At 43.6% G+C, this 26,156-nt stretch overlaps 1 protein-coding gene across 3 annotated transcripts in view; it reads left to right on the top strand.

The window, feature by feature from the left end:
- Positions 1–7,101: 7,101 nt before the first annotated feature.
- The window catches only part of LOC141488492 (myomegalin-like), a 49,768-nt gene continuing 30,713 nt past the window's right edge, over positions 7,102–26,156 (top strand). For 2 of the 3 annotated variants that reach the window (XM_074188596.1, XM_074188598.1), the window contains exons 1-14: positions 7,102–8,039; positions 12,981–13,112; positions 13,580–13,699; positions 14,612–14,704; positions 14,832–15,044; positions 17,427–17,585; positions 18,925–19,038; positions 19,588–19,725; positions 20,265–20,444; positions 20,986–21,180; positions 22,251–22,337; positions 22,438–22,509; positions 22,724–22,805; positions 23,694–23,785. In XM_074188596.1, coding sequence (XP_074044697.1) covers positions 7,143–8,039; positions 12,981–13,112; positions 13,580–13,699; positions 14,612–14,704; positions 14,832–15,044; positions 17,427–17,585; positions 18,925–19,038; positions 19,588–19,725; positions 20,265–20,444; positions 20,986–21,180; positions 22,251–22,337; positions 22,438–22,509; positions 22,724–22,805; positions 23,694–23,785 — 2,574 coding nt within the window. In that variant the 5' untranslated portion in view covers positions 7,102–7,142. The remainder of the gene's footprint in view (positions 8,040–12,980; positions 13,113–13,579; positions 13,700–14,611; positions 14,705–14,831; positions 15,045–17,426; positions 17,586–18,924; positions 19,039–19,587; positions 19,726–20,264; positions 20,445–20,985; positions 21,181–22,250; positions 22,338–22,437; positions 22,510–22,723; positions 22,806–23,693; positions 23,786–26,156) is intronic. The other variant, XM_074188599.1, reaches the window with a different exon arrangement.

A 26,156-nucleotide genomic window follows, 5' to 3' on the forward strand; every position in this document is an offset into this window, starting at 1 on the left:
TTTAAAATTTTTGAATTTGCAATTTCTCCCCTAATCTCACTTCCCTCCCCCACCTCCCACAGAAAGCAGTCTGATAGTCTTTACATTGTTTCCATTGATCAAAACTAAATGTGTTGAAAGAGATCATATCCTTAAAGAAAAAATAGATATAAGAGATAGCAAAATTACATAAGATACCTTTTTTAAAAAATTAAATTAAAAGTAAGAGAATTTGGTCTTTGTTTAAACATAACAATTCTTTCTTTGGATATAGATGGTATTCTCCATGGCACTTACCCTAAAATTGTCCCTGATTGTTGCACTGATGGAATGAGCAAGTCCATCAAGGTTGATCATCACCCCCATGTTGCTGTTAGGGTGTATAAGGTTCTTCTGGTTCTGCTCATCTCGCTCAGCATCAGTTCATGCAAATCCTTTCAGGCTTCTGTGAATTCCCATCCCTTCTGGTTTCTAATAAAACAATAGCATTCCTTAATATACATATACCACAATTTGTTCAGCCATTCCCCAGTTGATGGACATTCTCTCAATTTCCAAATTTTTACCACAACAAATATTGCCTTAGTTTTAAATTAGACCTCATCTTTAATTTTTTAAAAGTCCAGCTAATATAAATATAAAATATAAAAATAAAAGACCAATCATACAAAATCATGAAGCTCTTAATTTTCCTAAGTAGGCTACTAATAGATTTTTTTACTATGCTTTATGTTTTCCTCCAAATATTTAATGATTGTAAATTAGATCCAACTTACCTTGTCAATTTTACAATAATAATAATAATAATAGTAATAGGTAACATGTAGTGTTTTAAGGTAATATAGGTTCAACCATTAGATTATAAGCTCCTTGAGAGTAGGAAACAGTCTTTTTTTTATTTGTATTTCCAGAGCTTAGAGCAATGTCCGGAACATTACAGTGTTAGACTTAATGTTTATTGGCTGACCCTTTCAAAAATCCACCCCCCTTCTGGGAAGCCTTGTCTTTTATCATTTCCCTGTCTTTAGGGAGGCAGTGGTAGAGTGGTTAGGGAGCTGGTTTTAGAATCCAGTTCAAATTCCAATGATACTAGCTCTCTGACCAGAAGAAATCACTAAAATATCTCTGTGAGCTTCAAGTCATTCCCTATTATCTAAGTCATAAATTTTTTGGTGAAGGGAGTTCCCTACTCTGATGAAATCACATATCTTTATATCAACCTTATGTTTGGTGACTCCCATAGAGATATAAAAATTGGTAAACTTGAGAATTTACCAACTGTGAAGGCCAGATGCCTTTTTTATAACGTAAAGACCTTGCTTCTACTAACATAGTCCAGTAGAGGAAAATACTAGATTAGAGGAGTAGTTAGGTGGCACAATGAATAGAACGCCTCTTCCTGAATTCAAATCTAGCTTCAGATACCTTCTAGCTGTGTGATCCTGGGCAAGTCACTTAATTCTATTTGCCTTAGTTTCCTCATCTGTAAAACAAGCTAGAGAATGAAATGTCAAACCACTGCAGGATCTGTGCCAAAAAAACTCCATATGGTGTCACAAAGAGTCAGATGTTACTATAAAATGATTGAACAACAACCAATATTTGTATAATCTACCCTATAGTTTGATTTAAAAACCAGGAGGTCTGTGAGTGATAAAGCATCAGATAAATGTGATCAGTGAAATGCTCTTTAAAAAATAGACACATCTGATTTATATTCAAAATCCATGCTGTGACCTCAAGCTTTACTTGTGCCTGGGATTATTCTCTTGTACTAATATGCCTGGGCTAAGGTGAGGTCTGGCTACACCCTTCCAATCCTTCTATCAATCAAGGTAGATCAGGGCCTACTCCACTACTTCTCAGATCACCAGCTGCATGTTCAACAAGCCCTGACCTGAACCTCCTACAACAGGGGGCTGACAAGGGTAATCACAGGCGACTGTGCTACTATTTGAATTATTTTACAGAATTTTAGAGTTGAACAAAAGGATCCCCTTACAACATGCCTCATACTGGCATGGCAGCTTTTGATTCAATTGCTTTGATTTGGTGTCAGGATATGTATAGATAAATATAGTATTATAATTGGAAGGAGGGGAGGGGAAAAAACATTTATTTATCATTTAATGTTTACCTGGAAAAAAAGACCAAGCATACAAAATCAAATAAAAAGAAAGACAGCGCCACTCTCAAGAAACTTACATTCTAATCTGGGAAGACAACACACATACCAAGAGATCTGGAAAGCTGGGGGAGGGGAATAAGTAGGGAAGTGAAGATGACCTCTCCCTGTTGGAAGTCAGAGGTAGAATCAGGAGAATGAAGACTGGAAAGTCAGAGGTTGAACCAGAAAGGGAACAAAGTCTGACAAGCACAGGCCCTTCTACATGTAATGTTTTTTGGTCTCCATTTTCGAAGAAGACCATGACATCAGGGAGGTGATGCCATGACAAGCACCTGAATTAGATTTGAGTGAGGAGGATGCTGGGCTAAGTCACCTGCCTCACATTCTTCTCTAGAACCATCTGGGTCCTGACATGAATCAGGACAATTGGAGATGGCCCTGGATGTGAGGCAATCAGGGTTAAGTGACTTATCCAAGTTCACACAGCTAGTAAAAGTTAAATGTCTAAGGCAGGATACCCTATCTACCATACCACCTAGCTGCCCCAGGGCCTTCTACAAAATGGAGGCCAGAGGAGGAATTCACCAGTCCCCAGAGGGACAGATTCGAGGAGACTCAGATTTGAGGGATAAGAAAGCAGCAGAGGTTTGGTAATTTAGAAGTCAGAGGGTAGAGTTGGTGTCTTTGGGGATCTTAAGACCCCAGAGTTCTCTAACTTTACCTTCTTTAGTTGAATATGATGATACCCTGGTTTGAATATTTGCAGACTAGATTGAAACATATTGTGCAATTTATTGCAATTGCATTCAAACCCCACTTTGGAATCTTAGAACTCTATTGTAGGGTCTAAAATTTAGGTTAGCAGAGTTATAAAACTGTTCTCTATTGAGTGGGAAGGCTTTCACACTGTGCCAAAGAGATGGTTCCTGTGACTGGAGACCTACTTACCTAAGGAATTTCTCTTGCTTTAGTGGAAAGGCCTGAAGTCCTTGTTCTGCCCTTTACTCACTGGATGAATAACCATTTAGACTTAATTCCTGGGATCATCCTCTATAAAATGGGGATGGTAATAGGTACACTCCCTCTCTTATTGGCAAAGAAAATGACCTATAAAACAAACTGCAATTACTAAAATAGTTATGAGCTGCATTAATCAAACTTAAGTATGGGGCCTTGTTCATAAGAGGTACTCAAAAAAATCCAACAACAAACTGTCTAAAGAATTGAACCAATATATAGGAATCAAACAAAATATATATCTTGCGCATAGGATCAGCACCAGAGACCAATCCTCATATTTTGCAGCAGAGGAAGCTGAGACCAATAAAGTGTCAGAAGTATGATATTCAATCTAGAGTCTCTCTCTCTCTCAGGGGTTCTTAACTTTGTACGTGTAGGTATGTGAGTGTGATAGCACATGCACCCTTTGCAGTCTGGTAAAGCCTATGAACCACTCCTCACAGTGATGTTTCTAAATTTACAAAATAAATCCATAAGATTACAAAGAAAACAAAGTATAGTGGAAAGATTAAATTTTTTTTCATTCATGTTCACAGAATCTTTAGAAATCTGTGGTTCATGGACTGACTCCCAGATAGGGGTTCCCCTATTCTAGCTCCAAAACCAGTTAATTTCTCTACTTTTAATTATTTGCCACTGGAAACTTAAGGGTCCTCTTATCTATCTTATAGACTGAATCTCAGAGAAGTGGCAACTAGGTGATGAGGTAGAATCAGGGAGACTTGAGTTCATATCCTACCTCCAACAATTAACTAGTTTTGTGTCCCTGGGCAAATCATTAACCCTGTTTATCTCAGTTTCCTCACCTGTAAAATGAGCTACAGAATGAAATGGCAAACCACTCTATCATCCTTGCCAAGAAAATCTGAAATGGGGTCACAAAGAGTGAGATACACTGACAACAACTGGAAGTGGAAGAGCAGCTGTTTTTTTACACATGAGGAAACTGAGGCTAATACAGATCAAATGATGACCACACACAGACACACACACACATAGAAGGAGCTTAATAAAAACTTTTTTCCCTTCCCTTATGGGGAAATGGTTACTACACAGGGACAAGATTGAAACCCAAGTTTTCCAGGTTTTGCCCTATGCCTCTCGCCCAGGATCCCTCTCTGCTTCTTAAAACTCACTCTCCTCAGCATGGATATGTCTTATCCATTCCATTTGTGAATCTGGAGTCTCTCTCAAAACCCTAAGACTTTTTTCCTTGCTTATTTTCCTTGGCACTTGATCAGAAGACCATTTTCTTTGTCCCCAAGACTTCCATCTTCTTTATTTTTTTAGGTTTTTGCAAGGCAAATGGGGTTAAGTGGCTTGCCCAAGGCCACACAGCTAGGTCATTATTAAGTGTCTGAGAGGGATTTGAACCCAGGTACTCCTGACTCCAGTGCCGGTGCTTTATCCACTGCGCCACCCAGCTGCCCCGACTTCCATCTTTCTTTACTTTTTTTTTTAAACCTTTCTGCCATCACTGAAACCTCAATTCCAGAGACTGCCTTTTGATTTCCCTTGGTCCATGAGCCGGTCTAGCTCTCCGAATTTCTAGACCCCAAAAAGCAGAGGAATGCCGGATAACAGAAAGAAGTTTGAATTTAAAATCGGAAGACCTTGTTTCTGGTCCTTTCCCTGCTCTTTTCTTGTACTGCCTTGGACAACATGATCAGTATAAAGTGAGGCTGGATTGGATAACCTTTCTCTTCATTTTAGAAATCTATGATTTTCCATACCTAACTTCAAATGACCATTCCCCCCTTCTACTATAGACTTTGTCTAGTATTCAATTTCCACTTTCCCTTCTTACCTCTCTCTGCCACAGGTTGCTAATTATATAAAGTGAGTTTTCCATGGCTTTTTTTTAAGCAAGGGAAAAAAAAGAATAAAAAAATTTAGCCTGGAGGGATTCGCATGAACTGATGCTGAGTGAGATGAGCAGCACCAGAAAAACACTGTACACCCTAACAGCAACAGGGGGGGTGATGATCAACCTTGATGGACTCGCTCATTCCATAAGGGACAATTTGGGGTTATCTGTGATGCAGAATACCATCCGTATCCAGAGAAACAACTGTGGAGTTTGAACAAAGACCAAGGACAATTTCCTTTAATTTAGGGGGGAAAAAAACTGCTATCTTATTGTCTGATCTTGCTATCTCTTATACTTTATGTTTCTTCCTTAAGGATCTGATTTCTCTCTCATCACATTCAATTTGGATCCATGTATACCATGGAAATAATGTAAAGACTGGTAAATTGCTTTCTGTGGGGGGTGGGAGGAGGGAAGTAAGATTGGGGGGGAAATTGTAAAACTCAAATACAATCTTTAATAAAAACTTTTGAAAAATGAAAGAAGCTCCCAGGAGAAGAGAATCGGGAATGTGTTCAAAACTACCCAGGCTGAGTGGGGCCTAAGCTGATGTTTAACTAGTTTCCCAGTCTGGGCTCAGCCTCGTCTAGATGAGGAGCATCTGGTTCCCTTATGGCCCCCAAGGGCAGCCTCTGCCCCCCCAGAAGTCCTCTTCTGCTAAGCTTCGTCCACCAAATCCCTCTCATTGGGTTATCAATGGACACGGCGTGTAAGGTCGTGGGGAGGCTGTGCCAGCCGCGCCCCTCCGGCAGAAGGCACCTCGGGTGCCCCCATCCCGGCGCCCTCGCCCCCTTCTCTCCGGGGGTTACAGCGCGGGGATCCTCCCCTCTGCCGCGCCTCGGTCCTCCCCGGGAGTCGGGCAGGATGCCGCGGGCTGGGGAGGCGGCGCCGCCCGCTCGCGCCCGGGTACGTGGCACCTGTGCCCCGCGGCTGGGGGAGGAGCGCGGGAGGAGCGGCCTCCGGACCGCGGCTCGGACACCGAGAGCGGGAGCCCGGGCGCCGGCCCCGCGGACTACGAGTCCCGGCAGCGCTCGCGGGGCCCGCAGGCGCAGCGGCCGCGGGCGCCATCTTGGAATCCGATCCTCAGTCCCGGAGCCGCGGCGTTAGTCACTGCTGAGAGAGGGGGCGGGAGGCCGGCGCCCCGCGGCCGCGGCTGGACCGCCGAGGCCGGACGGGCCGGGTCCGCGGCGGGCCGCGCTCCTTCGGCACCCCGCCGCTTCTGCACCCCGCCGGGCCGGGGCCCCTTCTGCATCCCGCCGGGCCGGGGCCCCTTCTGCACCCCGCCGGGCCGGGGCCCCTTCTGCACCCCGCCGGGCCGGGGCCCCTTCTGCATCCCGCCGGGCCGGGGCCCCTTCTGCATCCCGCCGGGCCGGGCCGGTCCCCTTCTGCACCCCGCCGGGCCGGGGCCCCTTCTGCACCCCGCCGGGCCGGGGCCCCTTCTGCATCCCGCCGGGCCGGGGCCCCTTCTGCACCCCGCCGGGCCGGGCCGGTCCCCTTCTGCACCCCGCCGGGCCGGGCCGGTCCCCTTCTGCACCCCGCCGGGCCGGGCCGGGCCCCTTCTGCACCCCGCCGGGCCGGGCCGGGGCCCCTTCTGCACCCCGCCGGGCCGGTCCCCTTCTGCATCCCGCCGGGCCGGGCCGGGCCCCTTCTGCACCCCGCTGAGCCGGGCCGCGCCGGTCCCCTTCTGCATCCCGCCGGGCCGGGCCGGTCCCCTTCTGCACCCCGCCGGGCCGGGGCCCCTTCTGCATCCCGCCGGGCCGGGCCGGGCCCCTTCTGCACCCCGCCGGGCCGGGCCGGGCCCCTTCTGCACCCCGCCGGGCCGGGCCCCTTCTGCACCCCGCTGAGCCGGGCCGGGCCGGGGCCCCTTCTGCACCCCGCTGAGCCGGGCCGGGCCGGGCCCCTTCTGCACCCCGCTGAGCCGGGCCGGGCCCCTTCTGCACCCCGCCGGGCCGGGCCCCTTCTGCACCCCGCTGAGCCGGGCCGGGCCGGGCCCCTTCTGCACCCCGCCGGGCCGGGCCCCTTCTGCACCCCGCTGAGCCGGGCCGGGGCCGAGGCGGGGGGCGGCGAGGCGCTCTCCCGGCCGGCGGCCCCCGGAGCGGGGCCCAGGGGGAGGCGCAGGGGCGCGCGCGGGGCCCCGCCGGGAAGATGAAGGAGATGTGCCGGATCTGCGCGCGGGAGCTGTGCGGCAACCAGCGCCGCTGGATCTTCCACCCGGCCGGCAAGCTGAAGCTGCAGGTGCTGCTGGCGCACGTGCTGGGCCGGGACGTGGCCCGCGACGGCAAGGGCGAGTTCGCCTGCGGCAAGTGCGCCTTCATGCTGGACCGCGTCTACCGCTTCGACACGGTCATCGCGCGCATCGAGGCGCTGTCCATCGAGCGGCTGCAGAAGCTGCTGCTGGAGAAGGAGCGCCTCAAGGGCTGCCTGGCCGCCATGTACCGCAAGACCAACGGCGAGCCGGGCGGCGCGCTGGACCTGGCCGGCCTGCCCGACGCGCGCTACGGCGCGCTGCTGCAGGAGGACTTCGCCTACTCGGGCCTCGAGTGCTGGGCCGACGGCGACGAGCAGCCCCCCGAGGCGCACGCCTGCCCGGCCGCCGAGGGCCCCCGGCCGCGCCGCTGCCGCGGCTGCGCCGGCCTCCGCGTGGCCGACGCCGACTACGAGGCCATCTGCAGGCTGCCCCGCAAGCTGGCCCGCGCCGCGCCCGGCGCCGCCTCCTCGGCCCGCGGCTCGGCCGGCCCCGGCGCCGAGGAGAGCATGGAGGAGGGCACCCCCGGCTCCTCGCTGGAGTCGCTGGACGCGCCGGCCCGGGACGAGGAGCCCGAGCGGCCGGGCCGGGACGACGAGGCCTGCGGGCCCGGGCTGGAGCTGGCGCTCAGCATGATCCGGGCCCTGGACTACCGGCCGCTGCGGAGCCCGCCCGGGAGCCGGCTGCCCGTGCCCGTGAAGGCCAGGCCGCCCAGGGCGCCCCCCGGGCCGGACGCGGCCGACCTGCAGGAGCTCTGGGACGCGCTGTGCGAGGACTACCTGCCGCTGCGCTTCCAGGTACGGGCCGGGGCCCGGGGGGCCGAGGGGGCCCCTGCCCACCCCTGCGCCCCCGCCGCCTCCGAGGTGCCCTCCTCCGATGGCGCGGACGGCACCGGCCGCCCCCCTCGGCGACTCCTTTCCGTGCGCTGGCACACCCGCCCCACGCTTCTCCACCACCCGCCCTTCCCATCCCTCCGCCCCGCAGCAGACAGTTATTCAAAGCAAAAGGATTCCACCAAATCGTAGCCAATTTTGCCTTTAAAAAAGAAGGCGGCGGGTCCTTCCGCGGCCGCTCCTCTCCTGTTGGCCTCTTCTCTGCCTTCCCAGTCTCACCTGCAGCCAGAGGGCTAGCTTTTTCCTTTCTCCTACCCTAGACTGTAACTTCTTGGGTTCAGCTGCCCTCAGAGCCACTGCGCAGATGGGAAGGTCTCAGGGAAATCCATTCATTAGGCAAGTGCCACACCAGGAAAATGTTTTTGCTCAGCTGCGCCATTGATTGTTATGAATGGGATCTTTGGGGGCTCTTATTCAAAGTGGCTTGGTCCATCCCTTGAGTCTTTTTTCTATACTTTATTTTGAAGGTCTTGGGGATTAAAATAGGATATTACTTAAAGCATTTAGGTGAAAGCCACTCACAGCCATCGATCCCAGGTGCAACAGTTCTGGGAATGCTTCTCACCCAGCACTTACCTTGTGGCAAGAAGACTACAGCGATTAGTGTTCTGATTTCACTTAATGACTTGAGACAGGCAGTTTTTTTAATTCATCTGAACTCAGACTAGAGAGGTGCCACTTGGTTTCTATAGTAACCATAAACACTAGATGCTTACAGTTTCTTCAGTACCTTCGACCCACATCATACTTGTTCTCATCTACAGTGACTACTTACAAATTGTGTTAGAGTATTATGAGCTAAGGAATGCAAGGACAGGAGTTTTACTATTTGAAAGTTTAAAAACAATTCAAGGATGCTATGTTAAAAAGTTCCCTGGCATGAAATAGCATCCAAAGCCACATCTCATAGGAAACAAGTAAGGAAAATACATATAGCACTTCAATATTATGCACAATATGTAAGGAGTATCTGCAAAAACTTGGGGGGGGAATAATGAATACAAGGTAGAGTACTAATTTGTTTGATTTCTCAGCATTTTTAAGAAGTCCATTCTGTTGAGGATTGATAGCCTTTCCTTTTATATACTTGCAGACAGAAATAATAATAATGATAATATAGTGTTCCTGTTTATATAGATTATTCTAAAATGATTCCCCTCATATTATATGAAGTATGTAGTACAGAGAGGTTTAAGAAGCACCTTTGCTGAATCTGTGGTCTTAAGCAGTCATTTATTTTCCTAGACATTACAAATAATGCTCAGTGCTTTCCTATCAATTCTGCAGAAGTAATATTTGCCTAGGCCAGGCAGAAGGGAGAAATGTTTCATTTTACAGATCAATCATAGCTAGGGCAGAAGAACAATGATTGGAAAAGCACAGGCTCAAGGTGAACAGCACTGCCTTCATTTTCAATCACTCTTCTCTGATTTTTGACTTGCAAAGAAACACATCCTCTAATCCAAATGAAAATGTTAAATATCCTAGGAAAATTGTGACTTCCCTAAGGGTCACCTCTAAAAACTAGATCTCCTAGTTCCTTAGCATTTTGCTTTTCTTTCTCTGCCATGCTGGTTGAAATATTCCCTTAAAGGCTAGAATTCTTAAGAGTGGGAGTCCTGAGTCCCTTCCCTATAACCAGAGTTATAGAAAGTCTTGGGGGATTCTGTAAAATAAAATGTGGTAATACTAGACATGTTTTCATATATGCTTTCATTTTGTCACCTCCTGGCCCATGTTTCATAAAGGTTCAGGATTTGAAAAGCTGTGTTTGAACAGCATGACCATTGTGTGGGATCTCTCTGCTAGCTGATGTCTCCTTAGTTGAATCAGAATACATAAGAATTGGAAAAGGACCTTAGACATGATCTAAATCAAAATCTTCATTTTATAGATGCGAAGATAAAAGAATTTCCCACAGAACACACAGCTAAATGATGTGGCTGAGGGGGAACCTGGAATTTGGATTTCCAATTTCATACCTCAGCTTGGATCACTGTATCCCAATGCCTCCTTTTGTCCCATTGTTTGTAAGAGAGCATCACAATCAAAAGGAAGAGAATTTTAGAGCCAAATTTATTATTCCAAAATCTACAATAAAGGGAAACAAGTTCTAGAAAGATGAGTGGTATTTGTGGTATTCTTCTTAAATAAAATCACTTGGCAGTGATCTGTTTTGGAAATCAGTTCTATTATTGATTTCAGTAGAGCTCTTTAGCAGGAATGCTTTGTATAGAGCAAGAGCTAAGTGGAATATAGAGAGAAACAGAAAAACAAAGAGTTATTGCTGTGTTGTCTTGTTAAGCTCCTTAAACCCTTTTCAATGGGTAGAGATCTGTAAATGTGGTTTTTGGTAATACCTGCCTTAGAATTTGAGAGAAAAAAGACTAGGCAAAGAATCCTTTGTTCTAATTCCACCCTTTCCCATGGGACTGCCAGGCTGTGTTAATAAATACTGCTCTCAGGGAGTCTCTCCTGATAGCTCATTTTCTCTATGAAAAATATCCTCCTAATATTTCTACTCATTGATTCCTTTACTTGATATGAATTGTTTCCATCCTTTCCCATGCCTAAGAATTCAGAATTATCCATGAAGCTCTATTTTATTTGGTGACCTCTTTATTTCATTGTCTGGTTTTTGAACTAAAAAGGCCCTGGAGATATGCTTTCTTTCAGGGTTTCTGGAACATCTGGCATTTCCCCCCTTTCATATAAATACAGACAGCCCAAAATGTTTTTCATCTTTGCAGCAAACATTATAGTGACTGAAATGAATCTCTCCTTTGTTGGAACATTTGGCTCGTTGCAATTATAGTTACTGGTCACCTTCTGGAAGCCAACAAGAGTCAAAAGGACCACCAGTCCAGGACAAGAGCTTTAAAGCTTCTTTTACTATTTTGTTGTCTATCCTCCATTTATTAGCAGCCTGAATTGAAAATGACAGCAGCATGAGTCCGGGCCTTGTTGTTTTGAGGGCTGAAGGTGCCAAGCAAAGTACTATTTACAAGAATTAGAGTAACAATAATAATGTCACAGCCTTGGCCTTAGATCCAAGTGTTGGCATTCTGTTAGCCACCAGTCCAGGAAGTGGTTTTGTTTCCTAAAGCAAGGGAGAACATATTGTTTCTATCTCTAGGTTTAATGATTGCCTTTTGAAACTGCATTATCATTTATGTCATTTTGGCAACTCCTCAGATCTAGTTAAGTAATGTTGAACCCAAGGATTGTAGACTGAAGAGTTGATAAAATTTTCATATCTCACTCAATAAATAAGAATATTGAAATACAGTCATCAACATAATAAAAATACACATTCACAGGCCTGAGGTTTAGAACATTTACCTGATTCATAGGGATTTAGAGCTGCAAGAGCTAACTTAAAAATAAAGTTTTTTTTAACCAGACCTGTGTAATCATTGCAATAAGAAATTTCTCACTGCCAATGCAGACTGTATGCCACCTGTTCTAAGAGCTTAGTCTTTGGGAACTGCCAGAGGTGCTGAGGAGAAGTTAAAGTGACTTTTAGTAGGTCTGACAACTATTATGTGTCAGAGGTAAGACACAAACCCAGATTTCCCTGATTCTCAGCATTAAATATAAAGACAAAATAATCATGTTTCTGGATCTTTAGGAACTATAAATTATTTCAGCATGCTGTCCATTCTCACCTCCATATGAACTAGGTTTTGCATGTATAATTCAATGGAAATTTATTTGTATATTTATGAAAATTGCTTGATTTTCAAAATTAGTCCCTGAGGGGAATATGAATTGTAATTAATTTTTGGAGGGAATATGGCAGAGCAGCTTACAAAATCAACTGTAATAGTTACATTCAGCAGACAAGTGATTCCTTAATGTATATGGTTACAATCTATTCATGTTTGTTATAATTGCTGGAAACAATCAAATCAGTGCATTAGGTCCTTCTTTCACTGCCCACAGTTCTCAAAGGCTGGGTTTGGGATTAAGATTCATATTGACATTCTCTCCTGTGCTCTTAATTTCTTTTTTCTGACCACAAAGGAGAAAAGTTTAAAACAGATTAAGTGATGGCCAGTATGTTTTACTCTCATTTTTCTACACAGACAGAGGTTTTATTGAATTATTCTTGGATAAAACTAAACTTTCTAAAAAGAGGTGATCTAGGTCACCTCTAAAACTTTGTAAAACATTTGGAGGTTGCTTTAATTTTCCCAAGTTTGCTATGGGTTTATCAGGTTATGTGTTATCTCTTTTGTCTTTCTTTTCCCCCTTTGCAAATCAAAGTGATATTCCTTGGTCCTTACCTCATTTCTAGAGTTAGATTTTGAACTGCCTAGAGATTTGCAACAAGGATTTGTATTTATAACAAGGATTTCTTATTAGGACTTCAGAATTCTAGTTCTAATTTTCTTCCCCAGTTTGTTTTTGTCCTTTAAAGTCAGAATACAGGCTTAGTATATTAAAGGATGGATGCTGATAGCTTCCAAGCTCTTTATATTGTGTGAAAAATGAAAGTGAAGTTCACTTGTTAAGAGTTTGATTTGAATCTGTATTCAGAGAAAGAATTGTGGAGTTTGAACAAAAACTAAAGACTATTACCTTCAATTTAGAAAAAAAAATTATCTGATTATGTAATTTTGCTATCTCTTATACTTTCATTTTTCTTCCTTAAGGATATGATTTCTCTCATCACATTCTACTGAGATCAATGTATACCATGGAAACAATGTAAAGACTAATAGAATGCCTTCTGTGGGGGTTGCAGGGAGAGAAGCAAGAATGGGGGAAAAATTGTAAAACTCAAATAAAATCTTGGTAAAAAATAGTTTGATTTGACTGCCCTTGTTTCATTTCCTTTAGAATATTATTGAAGAGCCACCCCAACAACAGGAGATGAATTCAGATGAGGCCACCGTGACCCAGCAGTGTGTGCCTGATTCTCACCTGGCAGAACTTCAAGACAAAATTGAGCAAACAGAAGCTGCCAACAAGGTATGGTGCCATCTGTGGCAAGCTTGGATCCACAGTCATGGAAGCCACAAAGCCCACATACTTGTCAGCTTTAGCCAAGCATTCCTTCAACATCTCCCGGAGTGGGGAATACTCCCATGACCTAAGTATTTTCTTTTCATCTTTATTTCTCTTGAGAAATGATTGGTCCACAAATTTTTAGTGTTTTTAAGGTTGTTGCTTAGTTCTAACCTTGAACCTGAAATTAATTTGACTCTGAACTACCTTTTAAAGATGGCAGCCAGCCCCCTATCTCTTTTATTTGCTTCTGTTAATTCACTTCAGGCTTTAGTGAATACTATCCATAGAGAAGTAACAGGGGGCTAGGCCCCTAGTTTGTATTTCTTGGAATCTCATTAACAACCAGAGATCTGGGAAGCAAGATTTGTAGCAGATGGCATGGAAAGACTGGTACTGATCATCAAATCTTTCTTCTTTGCCACGTACAGATTCTACAAGAGAAACTGAAAGAAATGAGCTGTCAACTAAAATCTGCCCAGGAAGTATCACAGAGGCAGGATTGTACAATTCAGAACCTCAGTCAGTCCTTGAAAAACAGGGAAAGTGAGGTAAGATACTCACTAAGGGGTGGTCATTGCTTCCTTTGACATTGCTCTGGTCATGTTTCTTCAGGGGCTCAGGAGCCATTCAAGAATGGCCATCCTGCAGGCTGGAGCTAGCCTCCCTTGTCAGAGTTTTCTTCTGTTATCCATCAAGTATTGTACTTTTACTCCTACTGTTCTCTTCCCCAACCCCTTTTACTTCTGGAATTCCTTCTAATCATTGAAAGCTCCACTCAATGCTATTTCCAAGAAAAATCTTCCTTGAGCCATCCTATTTTATAATGACTCCCTCTCCTTCTTTCTCCAAATCTCACAATCCACATCTCTGAGGAGCTCATCTGATATTCTTTATTATTGAAATCTTTGTATACTCTTGACTTTTAAAGGCCCTCTTAACCTGACCCCTTCCTACCTTTCCAATCTTACTCCCTAATTGATTTTTTTTTTTTTTGGATTCAGTGACACTGGTCTCCTGGCTGTTTCTCACATGAGAAGCTCCATCTCCAGGAGTTGGCTATTTCCTCCATGCCTGAAATAACATTCCTCTTCATGTCAACCTCCTGGCTTCGCTGACTTTTTCAGTCCCAGCTAAAATCCCCTCTTCTGCAGCAGGAAGAGAGCATCCAACCCACGAGCTTCATAAGGCCCATGACATCATTTGGTCTGGTGCTGCCACAGCAACTCTCAGCTTTCTCTTTCTTACTAAGCTTTTCTCCCTCAGCATTGCTGTACATGGCTATTTAGTAGCTGCTCATTGATTCTGTGGAAGTTAGAAAGTCTGTTTTCTTTCTAGGATTGGAGAAACAAAAATTTTTTGTAGCACTAAACTGGGCTAAATCCATTTGTAGCCTGACAGCTTTGTTGGGTCAGGGAGGCAGTGAGCTTCATGGTCACTTTGCTCTTTTATACTCTTTTCAGACTGAAGAGCTGTATCAAGTGATCGATGGTCAGAACGACACAATGACCAAGCTGCAAGAAATGCTGCACCAGAGCCAGCTTGGTCAGCTTCAGGTAAATGAGCATTGCCTGGGCTGTCAGTGGGGTATCCAGGGCTTAGCATCCCTATCTTCATTTATTGGTTTGATACTCGGTTATTGCCTCAACCCTCATTGTTGGGTGCTTTCTTTCCTCATCTCAGTCCCCAGAAGGCAGGTCCCCAGCCCAACAGCAGGTGACCTTGCTGGATCTTCAGAATGCCTTATTCTGCAGTCAACTGGAGGTACAGAAATTTGAGAGGGCATCCCGGCGGAAGGAGCGGCTTCTGGAAGATGCCAAACGGAACCTTCAGTTCCTGGAGGCTGTGACTCAGGGGCTTGAGCAACAGAAGGAAGCAGCATGGACCCACAATCAGGTAGATAATTAATCCATCTTTGGCAGCAGCAATTGACTTTGCCCTCCCCTGCCACTTCTTAGCACTAGGGTTTGCTTTCCATATGATTTAAGGCATACTTTTGATTCATTGGCGTTATCTCAGTAATTTAGCAAAACACTCCTTTGGTGTTCTGTACCTAGCATCATCTAGGTGACAAACTTCTTGTTAGGAAAGGTTCTTTAGGGGCGCCTAGGTGGTGCAGTGGATAAAGCACTGGCCCTGGAGTCAGGAGTATTTGGGTTCGAATCTGGTCTCAGACACTTAATAATTACCTAATTGTGTGGCCTTGGGCAAGCCACTTAACCCCATTTGCCTTGCAAAAACCTGAAAAAAAAAAAGGAAAGGGTCTTTAGCATGCTACTCTCCTAAGAATCTTCTGTTCGTTTTAATTTGAAATCAGAATGTGCTTTGGAGCCTGTAACTGTTTTCCTTGAGGATCTCTATCCAAGTTAAATCTTGAAGATGGAACATTTTGAAGATTTTTCTTGACCAAGTTTTGCCAGAAGAGAATTAGGCACACACAATTGAGTCATGTGATTTTACTGGAAAATATTTTATCTTTTATTTGAGCCATGAAGGTCATCAGACACTTTAAAATGTCAATTCTGAGGAATCTGTTCAAGTCAGAGATAGCAGTTGGGGAGAGCTACTACCTTTTCATTAGTTCCATAAAGAAATTGTTTTCTTGATCAGGTTTCCTTAGTTAGTTTAGGGGGCAGTATATGAGTGTATATTGTTGAAAGTTTTAGGTGATCTGACCTAAAATTTTGAGAAGTAGATCAGGTTATTTGGGAAAATCGGTTACCACCTTTACCAGCTCTCTAGGAGAATTAGGAGAGTTGGCAATAAAAATAGTCTTTTGAGTAAGAGAATCAAAAATTTTGATTGATGACAGATGTGTAGTTGCTAAAACTGAATTTTTGAGTTCACTGATATGAGTCACTTCTTCCATCCTTCTCATTGCCTGAGGAAACAGTCTTCTAGTCACATGATGAATCTTAATGAAGAGATACCTGTCACCTTAAACATCCTTATCCCCATCATTGCATCATTTCTGGCTAATATCCTCTCAAGAAAGCTGTTAGCTGCTTCACTATTTCCTTCCAATGGGGATTGTGCCATAAAAGCAAATTTCTTTCCCCAGTCTCCACTTGAGCCACGTTAAGTGGCTTGCTCCTCCTTCACTGTAGCCTGGGCTTCCCTGCCCTGTCTTCCTCTGACTCTCCTGTGTCCAGAATACTGACTTGCCCAGTCTTTGTCCATCTTTTGGGGACCAGCTCAAATGCTACTTCCTACTGGAACCAATCTCTTTCTTTCCCTTTCTCGCTTCCCCTTCTCAACTCCCATACCATTTTGCATCTTTATGACATAGCTGTCATTTTGTATTACAGAACGTTTTTTATTTAATGTCAGTTGTACTAATCATTTGTCATCTGGTTGATTATAAACTCCAGGAGTAATAGCGCCTCCCTCCAGGCTTGTTGCAAGGATTAAATGAGATTGTATTTGTAAGTACTCTGCAGCGGGATTGGCCCATGGCAGGAGCTCAAAAACACCATTACTCCTGTGACCTTTGCCTCTCCTTTGATACCTGACATATTGCCCTGCCCATAGAAGACGTTTAACATGTGTTTATTCATTTGAAAGCTTATACTTGGGGTGGCTGGGTGGCACAGTGGATAAAGCACTGGCCCTGGAGTCAGGACTACCTGGGTTCAAATCCGGTCTCAGACACTTAATAATTACCTAGCTGTGTGGCCTTGGGCAAGCCACTTAACCCCATTTGCCTTGCAAAAAAAAAACCTAAAAAAAAAGGAAAGCTTATACTTTTATGCCATATGGAGAATTTCATACATAGTCAGAGAAAGAACTATAGAATCAGAATGTAGATTGAAGCTTAGTATTTTTACTATTAGATTGCTTGCTGTCTTAGGAGAGAAGAAGAAAAATTTGAAACTCAAAAGAAGGAGAGGGAGTCATTATAAAATAGGATGGTTTAAGGAAGATTTTTGTTGGAAGTAGCATTTAGTGGAGCTTTCAATTGTAAAACGAATATATATAAGGGGCAGCTAGGTGGCGCAGTGAGTAGAGCACCAACCCTGGAGTTAGGAGGACCTGAGTTCAAACATGACCACAGACACTTAATAATTACCTAGCTGTGTGATCTTGGGTAAATCACTTAACCCCATTGCCTTGCAAAAACTAAAAATAATAATAATAATAATAATCATAATAATAATAGTAATAATAGTATATAAATGAGGCAATAAATAATTTTTAAAAGAAGGAAAAAATCAGCCATCCTGCTCTAGGGAAGTGAAAAAAAGTTTTTGCTGGTAAAGGTTATGCGTTTTATTTCAGGAATTGCGAGGTGCCCTGCAGCAGCTACAAGAAGATTTACGCAACAGGAATAAGCAGCTTCACCTGCTAGAAGGCACGAGGTGCCGTGAGATCCAGACCCGAGAGCAGAACATTCAGCAACTGAACCACAGCTTGCTGCAGAAAGACCAGCTTCTGCAGGTGGGCTAGTGTCATGTACATGGGAGTGGGTCGGAGCCTTCCTTTTTAACTGATCACTGTGACTTCACGTTATGACCCCTGGGGTGGGGATCTATGAAGTAGAAGCTTTAAGTCCTCTTAACAAGTAGATTCCCAGGTGTTTGAAGAATCCTTAAGAAAACTTACTCAATGTGTCCTCAGGGTTGATCACTAGATCTGTGATTTCCTTGGCATTGGTGAACTCTTTGGAGGGAAATCCCCTCTCCCAGGACAGACAGGAATCAGCTTGGCCCAGCCAGTTACCTTGGAAACTTGCCTCAGCCATTGGGAGTCTCTGTAACTTGCCCAGGATCACATGACTGGGATGTGTCAGACCTGGGACTAGAACCCAGGACCCCCTGATATAGTGACCAGTCCTATAGCCTCTATGCCACAATGTATTTTCGAAATACAAATAATAAATATAGGAAGTGAACAGTTAAGGGAAAATCAGAACTTGAGAACAAAGTGCCCAGTCTTCAGACTAGGGAAAGATTTCTGTTTCTCTTTGAAATTGATATTTTCTGTTAGAGACTACAATTATCTATACTGGGTTGCCAAGGCCACTCATCACATGGTACACTGAGGTGCTTTATTGGATTTATTCAGTTTAGTATTCTGTTTGGGGGCACATGACATTGTAGAGGAGAGCAGGAGTGTCCTATATAAATAAATATCCAAAGTTTAGTCATCAGAAGGTTAGGAATGTATCCTTAACTTTTCCTCCATAACTCATCTATCATTCTAAGGTTGAAGCAGTCAAATATCCTGGGCTTTATTTAAAAAAAAATTCAATTTCCAGACTGTGAAGTCCAAGATAAATATAGGTGGAGTAAAAATCACCCTTGAGAACAAAAATTCTCCAGCCTGTGCATGGTAAACAGGAAGTGGAAGCAGAGGTCCCAGGACTTGCTTAAGCAAAAATTGAAGATGATGAGAAAAGAATCCATTTGCATTCCTTTTGGTCTTCAATAGAAGAGTTTCTGCCGAGTGTCCACCCGGGGCCATCCTCACACTTTCATCCTGCTTATTTATTATCTTTCTGTTCCACTCTTGGAGCTTTACCTTCACTACCTTCTTGGGGCCCAAGCTAGGTGTAAGATGGCTTAATGGCATTGATCATTGTGGTCACATCCTTGTATTGGCAGGTTGACTTTCTTGGGCTTCCAGGCCTCAAAGAGATTTTGTAACTTCATTACTAAGAGGGAGAATGCAAGATAAGCCTCTTTGAAATGCACCTCTTTGCAAAGGCTGAAGATCTGCTGTGTAACCTTAATCATTGTGCCACAGTTGACTGGAAAATTCTTTATGTTTTCACTAGGAATACCGAGAACTCCTGCAATATCAGAACAGCTCGGAGAAAAGCCTTGAGGCAAATGAAATGATACTTGAGAAACTTCGACATCGCATCCAAGATAGAGATGTTGCCTTAGAGGTAACTCACATAGACCTCTGCTCCACTTGCAAGAAAAGATGTGATGGAAAACTTCCTATCTGTTGAATATGAGGGCTTTACTTTGGGGGATGTAGAGTTAAGAATGGTCTCTGTTGAAAGAATTGAGACTTTTCACTTTTTTGTGATTTTTTTCCCCCTTTTGTTCCTTCTTTTTTTGTTTTTAAATTTTATTTATTTAAGGCAGTGAGGTTAAGAGTGACTTGCCCAAGGTCACACAGCTAGGCAAATTATTTAGTGTTTGGGGCTAGATTTGAACTTAGATCCTCCTGACTCCAGGGCCAGTGCTCTATCTACTGTGCCCCTGTTTCTCCTTTCACAACATGACTAATGTTTTACATGGGTAAAAAAAAATGTTTTCTGTTCCTCGCTTTGTATTGAAACATGTGGCCATTTGGTTATCAGTTCTTATGGAGGCCCAGGATTTTTTCTTAAAATCTTCCACTATTCTATCTTTATCAAATGAGATACTGTTTGTAAAACAGAACAAATGTTTGCATGCTTACACTCTTCCCCACTATTTTGTGACAGCGAGCCATTGATGAGAAGTTTTGTGCCTTAGAAGAAAAGGAAAAAGAACTTCACCAACTTCATCTTTCCATAAGAGAACGAGATCATGACCTAGAGAGACTCCGCTGTGTCCTGTCTTCCAATGAAGCTACCATTCAGGTGGGTCCTACCCCAGTCACTCCTAATCTGTTCCCTTCCTGCTAGATGACATACTGCTCCTTGCTGCCATTTCTCAAAATCACAGCACTTTCTCATAAAGATGAAGAAAAGGTTATAGTTACTTGTCTGCTGGAAGGAACAAATCAAACTCATCTGCTGGCAGGTTGTGATATGTGAGGTGTTAGTATTTGCCAATTCAGCTCTAAAACGTCAATCCTTAGTCTGCACAATTTCTCCCAGATTGACTTATATTGGTTCTTTCCTTATAAAAATCCTAGCCCCACATAACCTACACTCGAGGTTTCCATCAGAGTCTTAAGTCATCAGGCCTGGGAATTTCTAACAACATCAAGTCATATGACAATGCTGAGTTAGATGTTGAATTTTCCCCTTGAGAAAAATGTGAAAAGTTGAAGAAGGGGAAAGTTGAACTTTGCTTACAATAAATAAAGAAAAAACCTAAACTGCTACTTTTGTCTCGTGTCATTGAAAAGAAGGTTCCTTAACTCCTGGATTTCATTTTCTCTTTTTGGCCACAGAGTATGGAAAGTCTTCTGCAGGCTAAAAGTTTAGAACTGGAGCACTTATCAGTTACCTGCCAAAACCTTCAATGGTTGGAAGAAGAAATGAAAAAGAAATTCAGCCACTGGCAGAAGGAGCAAGAGGGCATCATCCAGCAGCTGCAGACGTCTCTGCATGACAGAAACAAGGAAGTGGAGGCAAGACTTTGTAGTGAGCTTTTGGGGAGGGACAGGCAGCTGGCTTCTTGGTCCTGCCAGTGGGAGTTAGCCTACCCTGTGAGGTCTGGAAGTCAGTGGTCGGTTTTGGTCACTGAATGACCGACATGTCATTGTGTCCATCTTCCTTCTTCCTCTCTAGAATGGTTAGGGAAATAGCTGGCTATTTTACAGGAATAACAAGAGAACTGATGAGAGCTCTGTTTTGCATGGTGCCATACATCAGGCTATTGAATCTAGTGTACCACACCCATTTTTTTTCTTTATTTAAAGCAGCTTTTCCTCTCCCTTTTGGAGGTTCATGAGTGGGAAATATTTAATTTCTGCTAACCTCAAATTGTTGCCAGCCCAGACATTCTAGTATAATTTAGTGTGTAATCTTCCTAATTTGAGTGGTCGCTAATTTCTGAATCTCCCAGAGGCCAGAGACCGAGAGATCTCTGTAGCCAACAGCCATAGGGTAAATGAAGGGCATCACCATTCCCTCTCCATTCCAAAGTTTCTTCTCTGATTATCCCCTCAGGATCTTAGTGCAACATTGCTTTGCAAGCTAGGACCAGGGCAGAGTGAAATTGCTGAAGAATTGTGTCTGCGCCTGCAGCGGAAAGAGAGGATGTTGCAGGACCTTCTGAATGATCGAAACAAGCAGGCCTTGGAGCATGAGATGGAGATTCAGGACCTGCTCCAGTCTGTGAGCATCAGGGAGAAGGAGAGCCAAGTAAGGACATACCCTCAATCACAAAGAGTCCTGTTATCTCCAAATGAGAAATAGCTTGATGTGATTATAAGACATTTATATACATGTCTACTCATTGTTTTTTTTTTTTTATCCTGGCAAGCAGTATTTTCTTCCCTAGAGAGGCGTTAATAATTTCTGTATGATCATAAAATAAAAGAATTGAGATTAAGCTTGCTGAGACAATGAAACCAAAGGAAGGAATTGAAGGTTTCTTTAGAGATTATACTAAGACATGTGAAGTATAAGCCTGTATCAAAAGTGGTTGTTATCCAGATCCCCAAATGGCCCAAATATTCCAACATTCAGCATTCATATGAAATATCTTTTCTCCTTCCTTGAAAGTTCATAGATCTTTGGTTTTGTAAAAAAGGAAAAGGAAAATTCCCACTGAGCTGACCACTGTAAGCCATAAGTATAACCTATTGACTTGCTATTAGCTTACAATGTGAGTAATTCTGATTGCAATTTATTATTATTGTTGTTGTCGTTAATTTTTAAAAAATATTTGCTAATTTTTTTTGTTTTTTTTCTCTTTGTGGGCAATGTGGTTAAGTGATTTGCCCCAGATCACACAGCTATTACCTATCAAGTATCTAAAACTGAATTTTAATTCGGGTCCCCCTAATTGCAATATGAACTCAATAGTGTTAATAAGAAGGAGGCTTCGGGCAGCTAGGTGGTACAGTGGATAGAGCACCAGGCCTGGAGTCAGGAGGACCTGATTTCTAATCCAGCCTCAGACATTTAATAATTGCCTAGCTGTGTGACCTTGAGCAAGTCACTTAATCCCATTGCCTTAAATAAACAAAAAGTTTTTAAAAAGAGGCATCTCTGTACTCTTCCCCAATACTTATTCTCAGCTTGTCCAGGTTCAGCAGCTATCCCAGGTCCTGCTTAGCTTCCCTTTATAAGATAGGCCTTCACCTGATGGACAAGTTCACCATTCCAGGCCAAGCTGAGGGAGCCGCGGGTTTACTCTATGGTGGGGAGACACAACTCTAATTTCCAAGTCTGGATTCTCTATCTAAGTTGTATCTTCCCTTTATCAGTTGACTTTGGGGAAGATGGTGCAAGCCCTGATGGAAAGGAGTGCTGAGGTGCAGACCTGGCGCCAGCATATCGGAGGGAAGAACCTGGTAATGTACTGTCCTCACGGGTATTTGTTGTGGGATCAAACAGGGAGATATAGATGAGTGTTAGCGGGACCTGAGACCATATCATGTCATTATGTTGCAGAGGTTCAGCACGGAGCAACCAGCTGATGCTACCACCCTCATCGGCCACCATCACAAAGAGCCACCTGTCCAAGTAAGAATCGTGATGTTGCCGCCACAAGGACAACATTTCAGTTTTTCATTGTATCCATTTATTCCTAATCATGTTCTCAAGGATAATGACACTTTAATCTTAGATTACGACAAGGCCTTATGACTCTTCAAGTCTAAGTCTGATTTTTCCAACTATACCCTTTCATGTGGAGGATTTCATAGAGACTAAATTCCCTTTCTTTCCTTATTTTTAGGATTCAGTGCAAGGAAACATCAAAGATGAACTTACATCAGTGACTGCTAAAGGTGATGCCAGCACATCCAGGCCTCACTCAGGCAAGTATCGACTTGGATCACGTCTTTCCTCGAACTATGTTGTTAGCACCTTTGGTCAAAGCTTTGGTGACTTCTTCAGTTATTATAATGCTGGATATAAGAAGGGAGCCATCTTAGAAGAGGCATCCTGAGCAGAACCAGCCTTAGGGATGATGAGCCATAGAGGGCTCCTGCCTTTCGAGTCACGTGGCTACTGGATGCGATCTGGGCTCTGATTCAGAGAAACAGCTTGGAGGGGGAAAAAGGTCTCACTTTTCCCACACCTCCAAGTTTTCTGTGGGTGATTTATTTCTCAACAGCACTTGATCATCTTTTTAACTTTGGAAAACAAGTCATTGATCTCATGCTGTATACCCAAGATATCAAGCTTATGTCTAAAAGCCCATTAGGGATAGCTTTGATCTTGTGCATAGAGGGAGCAGAAATTTGTGTTATGATCCTCAAAATATCTTAGGCCAGGCACTTATTTATAGAGAGAAAAGTTGAAAATATGAAGGGGCATTTCAAGGAACCCAGTAATGTCCATAATCAGAAAATTACCATGTCCTATGGTGTCTACAGTGATAAGTCAGGATTTAGGTTTGGTATTATAGCACGTTGTGAGGGAGGCCAAAATCTTGTTTGGGGCACATTTATCATCTCACTGATAATGTAATATTGTTACATGAATCATCAATCATAAATCACTTTTTATGACTCTGCCTCTCAAATCCTAGGGGAAAACTGTAAACTACTATCTTTATTTATACTTATTTGCAAAATGGGAGTAGATTATTGAAGATTGTTATTATAGGCTACTAAACCCAGGAATAAGCGGCAAGGGTTGAATGAACTGTGACAGGTTTTAGTGATGATTCAACTTCTGTGGGTTTCTGTGTTTCTTTGTAGGAATCCCAGAGGCCACTGCAGAGCTGGAAAAGGAACTAATTCATGCCAAAGAGGAACTTGAACTCATAACGAGAAAAGAAAGAGAAAGTCGGGTGAGTTCTCGGAACAGATTTCATTGCCAAGGTGTTTTTTCCATAGCCAGTTTCACCTGTTGTGGAACCTTGGCCCCTTCAGTTGTGGTATTCTGGCCTAGAAGAACAGTACATTTTGGGGAAGGAAGCTAAATCACCACAAGCCATCTCTTTTTACAAAGTTTCTCCTGCTCCTTGTTTCAAATAGAAATCATCATAGCATAAAAAAAATGATTGGCAAAAATGAGTGACTCTGTCATTGTTTATCAATTATTATGTTAATACTATGGAATTTAAAAATGGGAAATTATAGAACAGTAGAAATTAAATTATTTTGAATCTGTTTTCTTGGGACAGAGATTGTTTTCCCTATTGCGTCATAATTTCATTTCAACAACTCATCAAACACTAAATTCTACAAGGGAAAATGCACTCTGCTAGATTCCAAACCATTTGCTGCCCTCATGCTGCTTCTCTTACTGGGAGACATCACACATAAAAGAAATGACAGATATTTTGAGGAGAAGGGAAGGGTACTACCAGTCAGGGGTTCAGAAAGTGTCCTGTGATAAACTACCAACACAGGGCTGAGTCTTGAGAGAAGCTCCTGGTTTGAAAAACCAACTCAGAAGTTAGTCTGTTCTGGGCAAGGGAAGTAACCTGTGCCCAGGAGCAGAAGCTCGAGGTAGAATGGTGAGTTGTAGAGAACAAGGAATGGGCCAGTTTGACTTCCACATGCAGTGTAGCAGAGGGGATAATGCAAAGGTGAACCAGGGCTGTATTGTGGGAACGTCTGAAACACCAGTCCAAGGAGGTGGTACTTTGGACAGGGCAAGGTGTAGGAAGCTGCTAAAGATTTTTGAGCAGGATTGACTTGATTTTAAGGATTTTATTCTGGCACTGGGTAGAGGTTAGGTTGGAGATTGGAGGGAGGGAAACCAATGAAGACACTTGTGATAGACAAGGCAAGGAGCAGTGATGATACACTGAACTGGGGTGACAGCCTTGTGAATGGGCACAAATACACAAGACGTGGAAGTAGAATCTATGTAGCTTGACCACTGGATGAAAGAGAAAAGAGCATCCACAGTGGTTGGAGGACCATCATATCAACTCAACAGAATAGGAAAGGTTTGAATATAAGGGGTTGGTATGGGGGAAGGATAATGGCTGTGTTGTCTGAGATGCTCTTAGAACATTCAGTCAGATAGCCAACGTGCACTTGGGAATATCGAACTGAAGTTTAGTAGGAAAATGAGGATTTCGTATGTGAAAGCCTGCACATAAGCCAGCTTTCACAGACCAGAGAAGGCAGGGAGGGGAGTCATGGAAAAAGACCAAGAGGATAGGGTCTAGGGTGTGATGAGCAATAAACTGAAGAGTTTATATTTGATCCAGGGGGGCAACAAAGAAGCACAGGAGGAGGGAGTTGACATAGTTAGACTTGTGCTTTTAAGAGAATCACTTTGGAGACCAAGCTGAGGATGGATTGGAAGAGGGAGGAATGTCATGCATGATCTTATAGAGGTTACAAGCTACCCATGCCTGATCTTCCTTTATTCTTGTCCATATTTCTCCCCATTTTTGCTCCACAGAATATCCAGCATGTTATAGATATAGACATGTTATAGCTTTGTTTAAATTTCAGTGCAGCAGTCTATCATTGCCATTTCTTCTTTCACTTTGTTACCCTGGCCTAACTCACTTTATGTATATGCTTTCATTAGTAACATGTGGTATCCTCCTTCACCCACCATATTTAATTTTCTGTTGCCCATTGGATTGATCACTGATAATTCTGATTCTTTTGAAGCTATAGTTTTTATAATTGGCAACAATCTAATATCATTAGAAGAATGTATCAACAATGGACTTCTATGGCAAGAAAGATCTTGGTATCATTTCAAACCGCACATAATTTTACAATGCCATTTATCTCACATTTTTCCTTCTGCCCTGGACCCAACTTAGTTATATTCTCTTCCTACATCCATGTAAACTATACGTATTATTAATGTAAGTCATCTGGCTACACATCTAAATCATGTCATAATCTGGCCAGTATGCATTTTTTATACACTTGATTTTTCTTCTCTGAATTGCTAGGCTAAACTGTGTGTGTGTGCAAAAATAGTGAGTTATATAGTTATATAGCTTGATGTGGGTGACTTTGCTCTGCCTGGACTTTAGCAAGGACATTCTTTGTGATGTAGGGAAATGCCTTCAGTGAACTGATGTCTCCATTGGCTGATGCTGATAGTCAAACAAAGTCATCCCCATGCCTGGATCTAAGAATCTCATATGACCTTCACATGAGACTTACATATATACTTGCACACAGATTATTAAGGAGAGTTTTTAGATTATTTTTGCCCCACCAAATCAAATGCAC

The sequence above is a fragment of the Macrotis lagotis genome, chromosome 5 (genome assembly GCF_037893015.1).
Source record: "Macrotis lagotis isolate mMagLag1 chromosome 5, bilby.v1.9.chrom.fasta, whole genome shotgun sequence".
In the NCBI taxonomy this organism is placed as follows: domain Eukaryota; kingdom Metazoa; phylum Chordata; class Mammalia; order Peramelemorphia; family Peramelidae; genus Macrotis; species Macrotis lagotis.